The 16,006-nt window shown below is 65.4% G+C and overlaps 1 protein-coding gene across 8 annotated transcripts in view; it reads left to right on the top strand.

The window, feature by feature from the left end:
- MEGF6 (multiple EGF like domains 6) overlaps positions 1 to 16,006 on the top strand; it is an 88,382-nt gene that overhangs the window by 40,830 nt on the left and 31,546 nt on the right. For 6 of the 8 annotated variants that reach the window (XR_008956772.1, XM_044391478.3, XM_057305342.1 and 3 more), the window contains one exon: positions 2,379 to 2,501. The exons of 1 other annotated variant lie outside the window; for it this stretch is intronic. Coding sequence is in view for 6 of the 7 variants with exons in the window: in XM_044391478.3 (XP_044247413.2) it covers positions 2,379 to 2,501 (123 nt within the window). In the remaining variant the exon portion in view is untranslated. Of the gene's footprint in view, positions 1 to 2,378; positions 2,502 to 13,775; positions 13,991 to 16,006 lie in introns of those variants that run through there. One more of the 8 variants, XM_026520008.4, reaches the window with a different exon arrangement.

Below are 16,006 nucleotides of genomic sequence, written 5' to 3'. Positions count from 1 at the left end.
CCACACTTCCCCGGATCCACTTCTAGAACCCCCCAGGCAGCTCTAGTCTTCCTGCGCAGACCCGGAGCCCTGATAGAGGACAGGCTCCCCAGTGTTGGGGAGAAGCCCTTCCAGCTCCTGAAGCCATCTTTCCTTCCCAGGCTGCTCAGGGGCTCTGGGCCCTTTGCTGCCCGCCTCCCTGTGGCCCCATGGGCCCAGCCCATGCCTGCCCAGTGAGCCGGCCCAGGCCTGGCCACTGCACCAGGGAGGGGCCATTGCTGGCCTCATCCTGCCCCCAGCAGGGCTGTGACCACCCTGGGGTCCCTCAGCTGCCCCCTGGCCCTCTCCATGGGTGCAGTGGAATTTTAAAAAGATGGCCTCAAGAGGGGCAATGACCCCTCCCTGGGCCCTTCCCCCTGCATCGTCCCCTCCCTCTCCTGTGCTGTCCCCCTGCCCAGGATGCTGAGGTCCCTTGTCTGTATCCTTGGCCTCCAGACACGTGCACAGCAGGGGTTCAGCAGGGGGAGCCCACTGACTCTGCCCCTCTCTGGCTCTGGTCAGGATCACCTCCTGCTCAGTCTGGGCTGCTGTTGCCTGAGGAGGGGCCTTGGGGAGGGCCAGCCACCTGCCCCTCCTGTTCTCTCGAGGACTGTGATGTTTGTTTGGTGTTTGCTGAGGGTGTCCCACGGCCCCCTGCGTGCTGGCCTGTGCCGGGCACAGGGACCCCAAGACCAGTGGGGTCCTGTCTCCGTGCTGAGGATGGCATGGTCCAGCCACAGGTGGACACAGGTGCCTAGCAGTCTGCCTGACGCCGAGCCACACGGGGCTCAGCCCGGTCAGGGAGTGGGGAGCTTTCTGGGGGTTCTGGAGCCAAGGTGTGCTGCCAGGGGCATGGATGCAGCCAGGTGCCTCCGGGACGCCATCCAGAGTGGCAGGCAGAGACAGACAGCAGGTGCCCATCATGAGTGCCAGGCCAGCACCCAGGCCTTTTTCTGTGGGTGTGAGGCGGCCAGTGGGGTCAGGGTGGGGTGCTGGCGGTGGTGCCTGGTGCTCCTGTGGCCACGGGTGCTTGGCCCCCGTGGACCCAGCGTGCCAGCAGCTGTGAGGGAGCTCCTGCAGTCCACAGCCTGCCTGCCTGGCGGCTTGCCTCCCTACCCCCCACCGAGCAGCCCCACGGTCAGGACAGGCCCCGGAGCTTCTCTGCGCACCTCCCACCTGGCCCACTCCTTGTCTGCAGGACCTGGCCGCTGCGCTGTCTCCCCTGGCCCACGCTGACTGCTGCCCTGGGCACCCCGGCTCTGATCCCTGGGCTGGGCTGACCTGTGTCTCGTCCTGCGTCATGCTCTAGGAATTCCCAGAAAGTTCCTGCATTAACCTCTGCAGGCCTGGGCTGATGCTTGCCTCCGGGCAGTGGTGAGGAGAGTTCTGGCCACGGCCTTTGCTGTGGGACTGTGGCCGGCTGTAGCCTCAGCCCGACTCGGGCTCTTGCAGGGACCCTTCCAAGCAGGTGCAGAGATGATGAAGCCATTCGGGGAGGCTCAGCCTTGCTGGGAATGCCAGCACGGGGGCTGTCTGAGCACCAAGCGTCTGGGAGAGGGGCTGCTCCCTGTGTGGCCAGGAAGGGCCTGGTGCTTTCTAGAATTGGCTCCCTGTGGGCCATGCTGGCACCTGGCCATCCGTGGCCTGTGGCACATTGGGGTCTCTGTGTAGTCTGTGCCTGCCTCTGGGTCACATTCCCCAGACACCAGGGGAGCTCGGCCTTTGGCCTTGAGAGGCCAGGAGGAGAGCAAAACCCCTCTCGGACCTCAGATGGGCAGCACGGGGGTGGGGGTGCTGGGGGGCAGAGGAGCCCGCTCCCCCCCACCCCCGTACCTCATACATGTCCCTCCCTGTTGGCAGCTGTGGCTCCGTAAGGTCTCCGGCAGGCCGGGACTAGGAGTGTGTGGGGCAGGGATGCGGGTCTGGGGGCAGCTGTGAGGGGCCCCTCCTGGCCTCAGAGCGGGGGGAAGCCTAGTTTCCCTGGAGCACTGACCGTGGGACCAGAAACCACGTGCATGGGCCATTCTCGTGAGGACCCAGAAACGCAGGTGTGGCTCCTTTACGGGGGAGCAGGGCCACTCCTGCACCGAGCTGTGCCTGCATGGCCTTCCCGGAAAGTCTCTCTCCAGTGCCGCGGGACAGACCGCTTGTCCTGGCGGAGAGACCCAGGTACACGGGCCTCCCTTGCTGCTGGACGGGCCTGTCGGGTGTCCCCCTCTCGTGGGGCCTGTCTGCAGGGGGAGCTTTGTCCCTCTCTGCTGGTCCGTGCCCTCTTGTGGCCTCTCAGGTCTGGGCCTTGGGGTGGGCCATGGCTGGGAGGGAGTTCCCCGCCGCTCACCAGTGTCCCCCCGCCCCCACAGACGTGGATGAGTGTGCCAGCGGGAACGGGGGCTGTGAGGACCAGTGCTACAACACCGTGGGGGGCTTCTACTGCCACTGCCCCCCCGGCCGCCAGCTGCAGGGAGACGGCAGGACCTGCCAAGGTAGGCCCCGGGCCCAGCCCCCCCGTCGCCCACTGCCGCCTCCTACCGCCATGGCCCAGCCTCAGCCTCGCACCCCTGCCCCTGTCCCTGGGGCGCCACCTTCTCGGTCCCCTGGGCTGCCCCGAGTGGTGCCCCGGTGTTGGGGTCCTCTCTGCCCTTTAGGGCATCCACGTGTCTCTGAAAATGAGCCCCGGGGGAATCAGAGAACCTGATGTGGTTGGGGGGCCCCAGGGCTGTGCTGGGGGAGATGCAGCTGGGGAGGGAGGTGGTGGCCGGCCGGCCCAAGCACAGGCCGTTGGGAGGGGGGCATGTACCTGGGCAGCATGTGGCGCTGGTGGGCACCGCACCCCGACTAGGACTTGCTGAGGCCTGGGCCAGAGGTGTTGGCCAGCCCTGGGCAGACTCTCTCCCTCAGCCCCGAGGTTGCTGGCAGGCTGTCAGCAAAATCAAGAACAGGCAGAAGATTCCCTGGGGTAGGGAGGGAGCAGGACAGATGGAAGCAGGGAGAAGGCAGGGGATGGAGGCCGGTGCTACCCCCCCAGTGCCCTGTCATACTCCTTTGTCTGCTGCAGCCCCCACCTGACCCCTGACCCCAAGGCCTGCTCTGGCAGCGTGGGCCCCTCTGAACACAGGCCCATCTGGTCGGCAGCATCTGTCCCCTTGCTTCACATTGGACTGTTGTCCCCTCTCCATGTCCCAGAATTCCTTTCCAGAGAAGAGCACTGTCTCCAGCTGTGTCAGAGGGCCAGGCAGGGCACAGCCTGCCAGGCTGGGGTCTGGGGGTGCAGGGGTCTGTCCTGGTGGAGGTGCTCTGCCATATGGAGGGGTCCCTGTGCTGAGTCTCCTTTCCAGCGTTTTCATGGCCAGAAGGAGGCTGGAGGGAGGGGAGCGATGGTAGCAGGGACAGGGGTCCTGTGCCTGACAGGAAGGGCCGGTGAGAGGGGAGCCCAGCATCTCCACGTCACCCACCCAAGTCCTGGCTTCGGCCTTGGTTTCCCCTTTTGTGAAATGGGCCCCCTTGGGATGACAGAACCCACGGGGTCTGTACCCCCACCCCAGGATGCACAAAGTGCAGGGGGAGTTGGGGCAGAGAGGAGCGCCTCCCCAGACAGGGGTGAGGAGGGTGGCCCTGCTGCTGACACCCTCCCTCCCGCCCAAGCCCCCGCCCCACTCATGCCAAAGCCCATCGACACTGTAGAAATACAGGGCTGGAGGTTTGGTGCCAGTGAGGAGAGCTTTGGCAGCCGTGGGAGAGTCCCAGGGGGTTTGGGGACCGTGTTTGCGATTTCCCCCCGGCAGCATCGTGCAGTGCCTTCGGAACTAAGTGGCTGAACAGGTGCCTCCTCCCCTCAGAGCCTTGTGTACCCCTCCAAGCCGGGAGCAGGTGCTGCTGTAGTGAACGACCCTAGGGGCCCACAGCGTGCCAGGCCCAGGGCGGAGTGCCCTGAATGCGTCAGCTCCCCTGCCAGCCTCCCCGGCCACCGTGCGCCCCCAGGGTGCCCACGTGCAAGATACATGCTGCTTCCACTGAGGTTCTCCCCGCTTCACCCCAGGTGCCCACGGAGGATCCTGGTCCAAGCCCCCATCTGCTGCTGGCACACTGCCCAACCTGACCGGGCCTGGCCCGTCCGGTCCTCAGCTCTGCAGCGGGGTCTCCAGCCTCGGGAAGCAGGCTGGTGCACAGATTGATGGAATCAGGGCCCCCACCACAAGGGGCTTTCTAGCCCAGGGGCCTCCCAGATGGGGACTGGACCTTGGTTTTCCCATCCTGACCCTTCTGGTCCTCGGCCCCTAGAGCTGGGCAAGCAGCCCTAACCCCTTGCCTGTGTCCAGGAAGCCCTGGGGCAGATGCTGAGGCTGCTCCACACTTGGGGGGTCTTCTGACCTGTGCTCTGGGCTCCCGGTGCTGACCTGGGGCCCGGGGACACATCTCTAGGTCCTTGGAGATAAGTCTGCAATCCAGCCACTGGCCAGAGCCCTGCACAGAGCCAGCATAGCACAGGGCCTGCAAATGCAACCTCCCCAAGTTCCTTTGGGAAGGTCTGGAATCCCTTAATCCACCAGGTCCCAAAGGGCGGGCCAGGCCGCCGCCATCTGGCAGAGCTGTCCAAGGGCAGCACCATGGACAAAATGACCGGGAGGGAGGATAGGCTGGGGGGATTGGCCTCAGACCCTGCGTCCGACAGTGCTGGCCCTTTCTTCCCCACCCGGGCCCCTCCCTGGCCTCGGCCCCTGGGAGTTTGCAGACCCCTAGCCCTGCGTGTTTGGGATGGCTGGAGCCCCGAGTCACCGCGCGGCCGGCAGCCGAGAGCCAAGCGCCTGCTGTGTTTTCTCTGTCCCCCTGCCAGCCCAGCCCAGCCCCCCTGAAACTGCAGCTCCGGCCAGCAAACAGGACTGCTGGGGCGGCCGGTGGCCGTGAGCGAGCAGAGCCGGCAGGACATCAAGATGTTACCTCCAAGGGAAGGACGGCTCTGCTCGCTCACACGTAGGGTGGTGCGCCCCGAGTTGACGGTGGGGTGAGCCCAGAAACCGCTCGGAGTGATGAATGGACACTATAAACCCCTGAGCGCTGGCACGGGAGCCTGGCTGGAGGGCTTCTTGGCCCTCGCTCTGGGAGTGCGGCCAGGCCCGTGTGCTTGTCATGTTCTGGGACACCGTCCTGGAGCAGGAGCCGTGAGCTCGGGGAGGCCAGGAGATGCGTGAGGCTGCACGCCTGCTGCTGCGTCTCTCGCTTCCCAGGGCGCCGTCTCTGGCACGTGTCAGCCCCACCCCCAACCTGTGGGCGGTGGGTTTAGGGAGGCAGCAGGCCCTGGGGAGAAACGCGGGCTCCCCCATAAAACTCATGCCCTGGCAGCCCGGGGGCCCTGAGCTCCTGTCCAGGACTGCCCCACTGTCCATGCCAGCGCCTCTGGAAAGGCCATCCCGGCACCAGGCTTTGGTGTCCACCAGGCCCACGGTGAGCCTCAGCTTAGTACCTTGGGTGACTCTGAACCTTAGTCTCTTTTTCCAGGAAGTGAGGCTAAATTTTGCCTCTCTGGGAACTGCAGCGGCCCCAGGGAAGTGTCTCGAGGGCCCTGGCCCAGCCTCTGTGCAGGCTCCCAGCCCCAGGCTGGCTTCGGCGGGAGGGCCGATGTGGAGAGAAGGGCTGTCCCAGCCAGAGCTGGACTGTCCTCCACCTGGCCTCGGGGCACTTGCTTCTTGACTAGGGTCTTCAGGGACCAGGCCCTGGGGTTGGCGAGACTACACCGAGGCCGGGGGGGGGCGGTTCCCAAGACCCCCTGGCAGGTCTCTGCCCCACCCCACTGCTGGCTGTTGGGTACGCGGTCCCGAGCGCCCCATCCGGAAGATCCAGCTTCACGCTAGGCCAGATGGTGTGGCCTGAAGACCACAGTGACATTGTAACCGCGGGGGGAGGTCTCGGTCCCACTCCCAGGGGAGATGAGGCTGCTCTTTGGAGAGTCAGGCTGTCTCCCGGGTGGAACGTGAGGCCTACAGGCCGGCTTTCCCACGGCGGGCAACCCGCGGTTCCCACCGCTCTGACCCCCCTGCTTCCAGGAGATAAGGGAGGCTCTGGGGAAGGGGCAGCGGGGGCTGCCAGGCAGGGGCTGTGCAGGGAGCGGGCTTTCTCCGGTGGAAGTCCTTCTCGAGAACAGCTGGTTGTTTCCTGGGGGTGCTGGGCATGCCCACCCCGGCTTCTTGGTTCCTCGTTGGCTGTGGGATGGCCGGGCAAAGCTGGGGTCTGCATCGGGATGTCTGTGAGAAACCCGTGGGGGCCTCGAGGCCTCGAGACAGTCACGGTGTCCCTGCACCCAGCTCCCGTGGGCCCAGCTTGGGCATCTGCACGGAGCAGGCGGTTCTATGCACCCCTGGGCCCCGGGCGACACAAAGGGGACCTGCTGTGAGGCACGTGTGCTCGGAGTGGTATGGGCACGAAGCAGCCTCTGTAGGCCTTGCCTGCCCACCCCCGCCCACCTCGGCTGTGGCCATGGGCTCCAGGCCTGTCTCCCTCCTGGGCAGCAGCTGGACAAGGGATTGTCTCTCACTCCCACTCTGCCTGGCCGGACTCCTGGCCTGGCCTCCACTGGCCTCCAGGAGATGGCTGCAGGCTCTTGCCATCCCGAGGGAGAGGCAAGAATGTGGGAAGTGACAGGCCTAGATTAGGGACCTCCAGGGCTTGGGCTCTGGGCCGGGAGGGCCACGGGCTGACCAGAGCCAGCTGTGCTGGCCTTTGGCGGTGCCCTGGGGGTGTGTGGCCGTGGGAGCTGCTGGGGACCCTCATTGTGGCACCCGGGGAGCCTGACTGCCCTTCCATAGGCCCTTCATGGGGGTGAGGGGCTTTCTCTGACCCCCCTCCTGGGGTAATCCTTGGTTCCTCCAATGGCAGGACCACCGCCTCCCACCCCCGCCCAGGAAAGTCTTGAGGGAGCGTTAATCCCTGGAAGGACTTCTGCATTTCCCAGGACAACCCTGCTCTTGCTGGATCAGAATGGGAAGGGTGGCGGGAACTGTCATGGTAAGGGTAAGAAGGATGCCTTGTCCAGCCCACACCGCACGCCAGGCTGGCTCTGTTGTCGGGGCTCAGGCCACCCTGGGCTCACACAGTCGGGGGGTGGGGAGTAAAGCCCAGAGTGACGTCCTGGGCACTCAGCTCCGTCTGGGGGTCCCCATGCTGTCTGCTCTGGCTTGCTGGCTTCTAGAGCTGGTGGGGCTTCTGTCCAAGCTGGCAGTGCCTGGCATGTGGTGGGCGCCGGCAAATATCTGTGGAGTGACCTGCACGTACGGATGTGGACACCGGTACGGGAGAGGCCGCCTGGAAGGCTCGTCGTGCGCCCGTGGGCCTCGGAGCTCAGCGGGCGCTCGGGCCTTCTGGTCGCAAAGCCCCTGCGTCGTACCTGCGAGGGCCTGGTCCCCTGGCCGCCTGTCCTCTGGACACAGGTGAGCAAGCCCAGCCGAGAACCGCGATCCTTCCAGGCAAGATGGCTACGTTTGTTCCTCTATGAGCAGATGCTGACGGGTATGCCCGTGGTCAAGGCCAAAGCAGGAGAAATGATTGTTGTCACCATCAGCAGTCAGAGCCTGCTGGTGACAGCCTGCCCCGCGGGCCTGCCCGACCCCCTGAGCCCAGGGCACAGTGCAGTTTTCCAGGCGGAGACCTCAGATGGGCGGCCTGCAGGTGCCGACGCTGCTGAGCCCCAGGTGCCCGAGGCCAGCGGTAGGGCCTGTGAGTGCAGGCCTAGCTGCAGGGCAAGAGCTAGATGCGGGAGCTGGGGAGGCCAGGGTCCGACCCCTGAGCCCTGCCGTACCACAGGCCATGGTCCTCACACTCGGGGCTCGGCGAGAGGAGGTGGTCACGTGCTACCAGGGAACCCCACCCCGCTGTGGGGAGGGCACAGCACAGGAGTCAGCCCGGATGTTGTCCCCAGCCCTGGAGGCTTCCACCACAGAGCAGGGGGCCTGCTGTGTGGGGCGGCCACTTCCACCTGCAGTCATGGTGGTCCAGGGCCTTGGCTGCAAGGCTGGGCTGTTGCGGGTGGCAGCGATGTGAAGCTCGCAGGGGCCGTGTCAAGCCAGTCTGGGAGAGTGTGGACAGCAGCCCCTCCTAGCCTCGCTCCTGGCGGGGGGGGGGGGGCTCCCACACCAGGCCTGTCTCTGCCTGGCAGGTGGGAGAGGTCTTCCCCTCTGCTTCTCCCATCTTTCACCCCGGCTGATTGGGTCCCTTCCCTGTGAGTTTCTGCTTGTCCTGAAGGCCTCTTCCCCCCAGTGTCCAGCCCCCTGATTGGATTCTCCAGCCCGCGGCTCTGTCCCTGCCTGGGCAATGCTGGCCGCCCCTTCCCGACCCTCCCTGCCTCTTCTCCAGGCATCTGTGGGAGGCAGGTCTGGGCTGAGCCTCCTCTCCGGTCGTGCCCCACTGTTCTGGACCCCGCTGGGCAGCTGGGCTTCTGACCCCACCCTGGCCTCAGCCAGACCCAGAATCCCATTGACAAACCTTCCTTGCTCCCTGCTCCCTGGGCTCCTGCCAGAGCAGCTGTGAGAGTGGGCAGCTGCACCAGAACTCAGGGCAAGACCCCAGGACTAGTGCATCTTTCATGAACAGACCTCGGAAGAGGGTATGGATGCTTGGAGTCGGGGTTCATGGCTGTCTGGGTCAGAGCTGGGGAGTCCTCTGGGCTCACTTGTCCCTCTGCATTTCACGTGGACGGTGTCTGGCCCTGAGCTCAGGCTGTGCACTGAGTACTTGCGGCCTCGAGTACTTACGGTGTGCCGCTGGGGCCTCAGAGGTGGGAGGGGAGGTGGCCAACCCTGCCAGCTCTGGGCTCAGGCAGGGGAGCACACATGCTGGCTGGCCCTGGACACTGACTGGCTGAGCTCACTGCCACCCCTGTGACCACAGCGTCCTGTAGTCGGGTTTGGCCTTCGGGTGGGGAAAGCACAGCAGGAGTGACCTCCGGGGCCCAGCAGGCTGCCAGGATTGTTGCATGTGGGCCTGGTGATGCGTTTGGCCGTCGATGTGCTGGTTGGTTCTGGCCATCTCTCTGGGGTGCCTGCTGTGGACCAGGGCCTGGCACACGGCTTTGGCCAGACTCCCTGCCGGGCATGCTCCCCTCCCCAGCCTTTCCTGCCTCTGCACCAGCAGCCCTGCCCCTGCCCCGATGTCCTCCGGCGAGCCGGTAGGCACCCCTGTTCCCTTCCCCACTACCTGACCCCAGGCTGGCTTGGCACCTTCTCCAGGAAACCTCCCTGTCGATCAGTCATCACCATCTCCTCTCCTCTGAGTGCATCGTGGGCTCCGGGGCCGTCCGTGTGTCCCTGGCAGCTCAGTGTCCTCAGTGACAGCCAGGCCTCGGGGGCTGAGCCTGAGGTGTGGGCTGTCTGCATTCACTCAGGCGCCCCCAGGACTAGACCTGGCCTCCCCTCAGCCTTCGCACGATGGCCGGGGAGTGAGGCCAGGCAGCCGGCAGCCCCGGAGAGGGCCTCGTCACACGCACACACGCATGTGCACTCGTGCGTGGGAGGCCTCCGCGCGTGCCTCCCGGGCCACACCAGGCCCCGGGCTCTCTGGCGTGGTGCCGGCACCTAACGCCCCCCAAGCTGGCTGGTCCCCCAAGGAGCGTGTGTGACCGAGGCTGCTCCGCCTTGGGTTCTCCAGGGGGGCCCATGTGTGAAGGGGGGGGCGCCCTCATTTCTGCCCGGCCCCAGCCAGGGGCAGCTGCGCTCAGGAATGGCAGCTGCGCTCTCGGAAACAACCATGGTTTTAATTTTCTTTGCCTCTGCTTGGGTGAGGAGTCCAGCCGGGTGATGGGTTTACCATGAGGCTGGTGCTGGGACCAGCTGGCTCCCTGCTCCTGCAATAAACTCAGGCAGCGGCCTGGGGCTGGGCGGGGTGGGGGGCCACGGGGCACGGGGGAGGGGGGCGGGCGCTCTGCGCGCAGGCAGGCTGGACCGCGTGTGGCCCCAGGCTGAAGACTGACCTCCTGCTCGGGGCTGGGCTCCCACCGTCAGGGTGGAAACAGCCAGGCAGGCGCTGGTCACCTGAGGGACCGGAGGTGGCCAGGAGGACTTTTGAGGAAGAGGAGCCTGATAGAAGCCTCCGTCCAGGCCCTTCTGGCTCTTCTTTCCTGCCACTGGGGTGCTGTCGGGGGCTATCTGGTCCCTGGCCTGTTGTGTTACGGTCCCGGTGCCCGCTCTGCCACCTGCTCTTTGTTGCCCCCCCCACCACCACGAGGGACAGGGGATGCACCCGACTTCAGCAGCAGGGGAGGGGACCGACCAGAGGTGCTGGCCGAGCCGAGCCTGGGCCCGGAGCCCCTGGGGTGGCCTGTCCTCCTGTGAGCGGGCATGGCCTGGCCTCAGCCCCTGCCCAGCGCCCGGCGCCACGGCTCCCTGTGGGTGCTCAGCGCCTGCTGCCCTGCCGGAGCCTGCTCTGCCAGTGGACCTGCATTCTCCAAGTCTGGGCACCTCGGGGTCCTGGGCAGCACCTTCGGGGGGCTTCTCCGGGTGCCACCCCTGTCTCTCGCACCCCTCTGCCTGCGGATGGGTTAGCTCCTCCGGAGGCGTGGGGACCCGGGAGTGCCCAGCCCGATGGGAGGGTCCAGACCTGCGGATTCCCCCTCAGGGGCCAGACAGGGTGCTCAGGCCCAGCGCTCAGGGGGAAGTGTGGCCTTTGTGGGGCGGCACAGGGCCCTCACCCCAGCCTGGGTCCTGGCGAAGGAGCCCAGTGGCCGCCCAGCTTGGAGAGGAAAGCTGGAGCCGGCCCGGCGGGTGGGGGAGCGGCTCCTTCTGCTGACACACAGACATTCCGCCGGGCAGGGACGCCCAGCCCGCATTTCCGCATCGAGAAAGCATTTCCCAAACAGCTTCCAGACCCCACAGCCGCGGGCCTGGATGCGCTTGGCGGCACCAGGGCGGGGGTGGGGGCAGTGGGGCGGCTGTGGGCACTGTCTTCACGGCTGGTGGCGTTCTGCCCTCGGTGGGCCGCTCCCCACATCGCCGTGCCCGAGTCCTCCTGCCTGGCCCCCGGGATGGAGGCCCAGAGCCCGCCGCAGCCCCCTGGTCCTTCAGGGTCACGCTGCTGGAGCTCATCCCATACCTTGCGTTGTCCCGGGCCCTGAGGACCTCACTGTAGCCCTCAGTTGGGTGGGGAGATGTTGCTGGTCCCCAGAACTGTCCTGCCCACTGTACAGACAAGGGGTCCTGGGACTCAGCCTGGGCTCTTCAGGGGGCCTGGACCCCACGTCTGTGCTCTGCCCTCGTCAGCCCCTGCCCCGGAGGGCTGTGGGAGTAAATGACCCCCACTCAGGCTGGGATGTGAACTGGAGTCCACATCCTAGGGTGGGGGCTGCCCTTAGGTGGGACAAGAGGGCCTGAGCCGTGCTCCCTAGTCAGCTTATCAGGGGAGGTCCTGGGGTTGGGGAGGGGGCCGTGGGAGTACTGGGGAGATGCTTATGTGGGATAGGGACAGTCCTTAGGTCCCTTGGCTCTTCTCAGGCTGGCGTGGCTGGGCTCCAGGATGCCTTCTGGAGCGTGACTTCATCCACCGTGGAGCAGGGAGGCTGGGTCCCAGGATGCCACCCTCTGAGACTCAGCTCTGGGCATTGCATGGGTCTCGCTGCTCGGCCTGGGGGCAGGGGATCAGGTGTGCAGACCTGGCCAACAGCTTGCATTGACTCTTATAGACTCTCAGTGAGGCAATGTCCCCATCAGCTTACCCCGTCCTCATACACGGTAGGTCTGTGATTGCCTTGCCTCATTACAGACGGGGAAACAGGCACAGAGGTCCATGCCCCTTGGTAGCAAAGCTGGGGGCTGGGCATGGGGAGACCAGCACTGCCCCACGGAAGTAGACTGTGAGTCAAGCCAAGAACCACGTGTGTAGTCTTAAGTTCTCCCGAAGCAACACTAAAAATATTAAGAAATTGGTGAAATTGATATTAATAACGTATTTTATTTAATGCCACATATCCAAATAAAACCATTTAAATGTGTAATTAATATAAAAAGGATTAAGGTGATATCTCACTTCTGTTTCATACTGAGAAAGTGCTGTGTTTTACGAGGACGGACGACAGCTCATGTGCTCAGGGGCCATGGGGGCTTGTGCCCCCCACCCCCGTGACACAGGACAAGGCAGAGCCCTTTCCCAGGGCGGGCAGGACGTGGGGGGCTGCACGGAGACGGAGGCTGGTGTCCCCCGCTTCCTGTCTTTGGTTCTTCCTCCTCCCATGGCCTTGGTCCTGAAAGAGGTCAGAGTAGAGTTTGCATGGGACTTAGTGATGCTTTGAGGGGTCTCTGCAGGGCCTTCACCCCAGAGGGGTGCCAACGGAGGAACCCCAGGTCCCGTGGCCCAACGGTGAGGGTGATCTCTGAGTCAGAGCTTCTGATGGTGTCCCTCTGCCCCTCCCTGGGAGACACAGCTTGTCTCCACAGCCTCCTGTCCCCCCTGCCTCCTGGTGGTGGCTGCAGACAGGGGGACCCTCGGGTTTCTCTTAGCACTGGTGTGTGAGCTGTTGGAAAGTGAGATTTACATCGCAGGAATGAACTGCTAGCCGACGTGGGAGGCACTGTGCCAACAGCGATCTGACAGCGTGCCCATCAGGGAGACTTAGGGAAGCTCCCAGGGTGAGAGGCTGGAGTTTAAGGGCTGCTATGCCGTTCAGAGGGAGGACAGGACAGGCTCACCCAGGAGGCCGTGGCTGACGGGCAGGCAGGCCCCAGGCAGGCCTGTTTCTGCCTTGCTGGGTGCCTGGCAGGCAAGGGTCCAATGGGATGGGCTGGCCTCTACACTGCAGGCAGGACTGGGCAAGGTGAGGTGGTGCCTCTCTCCCACGGGCTTGATGTTGCCCCCTGGGACCCTGCCCACAGGTGGGCCTTGGTCCCAGTATTGACCTGGAGGTGGAGGGCCGGCCTAAGCAGGGTCCCAGGGGTGAGACCTCCGGGGGTCTGCATGGGGCTGCAGGTCAAATGCTCATGAGGCCTCTGTGCATAGGTTCTTATGATGCTGCCCGCTCCAGGCAAAGCTAGAGCCTCAGGCTGTGCCCTTGAGCAAAGTCGGGGTTCAGGGGCCAGGAGCTGGATGTGCCTCCAGGGCTAATGGAGCCTGACACCAGGGCTTGCTGCCCTTGCTTGGGTGTCCATTTTTGCTCTGCTGCAGGGGTGCAGGGATCCCCTCGCCCAGACTCCCTCTAGGTGCCAGCCCCTGTCCAGTGGAGGACACAATAGTGCGGGGAGCTGGACACCAGGCTTGGGGGCTGCAGGTGTCTTTACCCCTGGGGTTTCCACTTCGGTGGGTTGGACTCAAGGGGCCTGGCTCCCCATCCACCTGACACTTGACAGAACCCAACCCCACAGATTGTCTTTCCAAAGCCCTGAGCAGCATTACCAGGGTGGCCTCTTTACTGCATGGGGGTCTTCCGTGGGGGTGCTGGGAACGTATGCGTTCGGCGTGGCTGCACATGTCCGTGCAGGGTCTCGTGTGTGTCACGTGCGTATTTGCACACGTGGGTCTGTTTGTGCACGTGTCCCTGTGTGTCTGCCCGAGGGGTGCCTGTGTGCGTGCGCGCGGGTCTGTGTCCGGGTGCCAGAGCGCGCGCCGCGCCGCGCCGCGCCGGAAAGCGCGGGGCGCGGGCTAGTGCACTGGGGGACCAGGGCGGCCCGCGGGGGAGGGGCGGGGGCGGGGCGCGGCGGGGGCGGTCTCTCCGCCTCGAGGATTTGGCCTTCACCTGCGGGGGGCGGAGGGAAAGCCGAGAACATAAAAGCGAGGGGCGGGGCGCCGGGCTCAGAGCGCGGCGGGGACGCTGGGGTGCGAGCCGCTGGCTGACGGGCCATGGGAGCGTCCCGCGGCCGCGGGGGACTGGCGGCGCTCTGGTGCCTCGGACTCCTGGGGGGCCTGGCGCGCGTCGCGGGCACGCACTACCGCTACCTCTGGAGGGGCTGCTACCCGTGCCTCCTGGGCCAGGCCGGCTACTCCGTGAGCGCCGGTGACCGGAGGCCAGGTGGGCGCTGGGCGGGCTCTGCACGGGGGTGGGGGGGCGGGCGCCCCGCTCCGCCGTGGGCTCCCTTTGCACCTCTTTTTGAAGCTAGCGCCCAGGCGGCTGGCTGACAGCGCGGAGGCTGGAGGGAGCAGGGCGGGGGCCGTGCCGCTGCCGGCCGCTTCCTCTGGGACAGGGCCCTTCCTCCCTGAGTCATCGGACCTTCCGTCCCCTCTCTGGCCCGGCTGCAGGGTCTGCTGACAGCTGAACGGTCTCTTGACCAGAGGGAAGAGAACAGCCCCTTGCATTTGCCTGTGGCACGGGGTGGGGTGGGGCATTTCCCAGGCCCTGGCAGCTCCGGGGGAGGTGGGGGTGTCAAGCAAGAAGGCAGGCTCAAGAGAGCCCTCTGGGGTCCCTAAGTAAAGTCTGCCCTTCCAGAGTCCCCAAGCTTTGGGGGTGTGGTCAGCCCAGGAGGACCCCAGCAGGTCATGGAAAGCGGATGCACCCTTGTCTGTGTCCATCCTGCCTCTCCCTGCACTTTAGATCTGGTGCGCACGCTGGGCCAGCCTCCCCTCGGTAGCTCCTTAGAGCTTGGGGCCGGTCATCCTCAGGAATGGGAGGCAGAGGTGGGGGCCAGGGGAGTCCTCACCGGGGTCACAGCAGGGGCAGGGCGCTCCCCTCCAGGCTGTCCCCGGTCCCTAAATGTGGCTCTGTGTCGGGCACCTGGTCTTCTTGGAGGTATTGGCCCTGCTCTGCTGTCCCCTGGGCCATGCCAGAGGGCACACGGAGCACTGAGCGGCAGGCCCCTGATGGCGGCAGTACCTGGCTTTGTCCCTCGGCCAGCTGGGTTCCAGGCTGGGTCCCCAGGGCGTGGGCAGCCTTCCTGTTCGGTGGCTCAGCCAAGGCCAGGCCAGTGCTGTCGCCACACTGGTGGCAGTAAGTGCCCGAGGCTGTGTAGCCTCCAGAGGCTGGGGCTGCGTGGGGCTAGGCTTTGGGGGAGCCCTGGCCCTGCTCTGGGGCCTGCGTGGAGAGGAGAGGACGACGGCCTGTGGTTGATGGGGTGCCATCTCTGGGCATGAGGACCCTGTGGCATGTTTGGGGGAGAGCAGGATTCTGAACTTGAGGACCACGTGAGTGGGCTTCCTGGCAGTGTCCCAGAGAGCTCAGATTTCCGTGGAAGCATGGGCGAGGCTTCAGAAGGGGCTGATTAGGGGGTCTCTGCAGGGGGCAGCTTATTCGACCCCGGCATGAGCCCCTGGCCTGGGAAGCTGATGGAGCATCCGTGGGCTCCCTGCAACATCGCGGTAGGGTGCCCTAGGCAGGAGCTGGGGAGCCAGCCCACTGTCGCCACGGTGATGTGTCAGCACCGTGTGCCGGGGTGAGAGGCAGTTCCCATCACCAGGCCGCTGAAGTCCCGAGCCACACAGCTCAGCTGAGGGCAGCACCGCATGCTCCCGAGGGCCCCTGGCCTGGATGTTCCTTCAAATAGCTTGGCTCCGGACCTGCTGCTCCTGGGCTCCCAGCTCCTCCCCGTGCAGGCATGACCTGCACCAGACGTGTGGCGGCTGGGCCTCAGGCTGGGGAGGGCAGAGGGGGTTTGCACCAGGCTATTATCCCTGCCCCCGCTGGGTCAGCATGGGAGACACGGGCCTTCAAGCTCTCTTTCAGCTTGGGGGGAGGGTGGGGAGCATCCAGGCTCCCCTCTGTGCTGTCTGGGAGAGTGATATTTTCTCTGTAGTTCCAGGGCCTAAGATGTCAGTGCTCAGTTGGGGCCCTGCTGTTTGGGGTGTCTCAGGGCACCGGTCCCATGCCAGGAAGCACCGCGTGTAGGCAAGTTGGCACGGCCAGAGAGAGCAGGCCTGCAGGACAGGCCCCGGGGAGGCATCCAGCCCCAGAGAGCACAGTGGACCTCACTGGGGGAGTCAGGAGGCCGGGCTGGCCAGAGGCCCCGTGTCTTCCCATCTCTTTCTCCCTGACCTCCTGCCCCCTCCTTTAAGGACCTGGTGATGACACAGGGCCCACCTCAGGATCCTTAACACA

Source organism: Ursus arctos, unplaced genomic scaffold (genome assembly GCF_023065955.2).
Source record: "Ursus arctos isolate Adak ecotype North America unplaced genomic scaffold, UrsArc2.0 scaffold_32, whole genome shotgun sequence".
In the NCBI taxonomy this organism is placed as follows: Eukaryota; Metazoa; Chordata; class Mammalia; order Carnivora; family Ursidae; genus Ursus; species Ursus arctos.
This window is presented reverse-complemented; position numbering and strand designations above follow the sequence as displayed.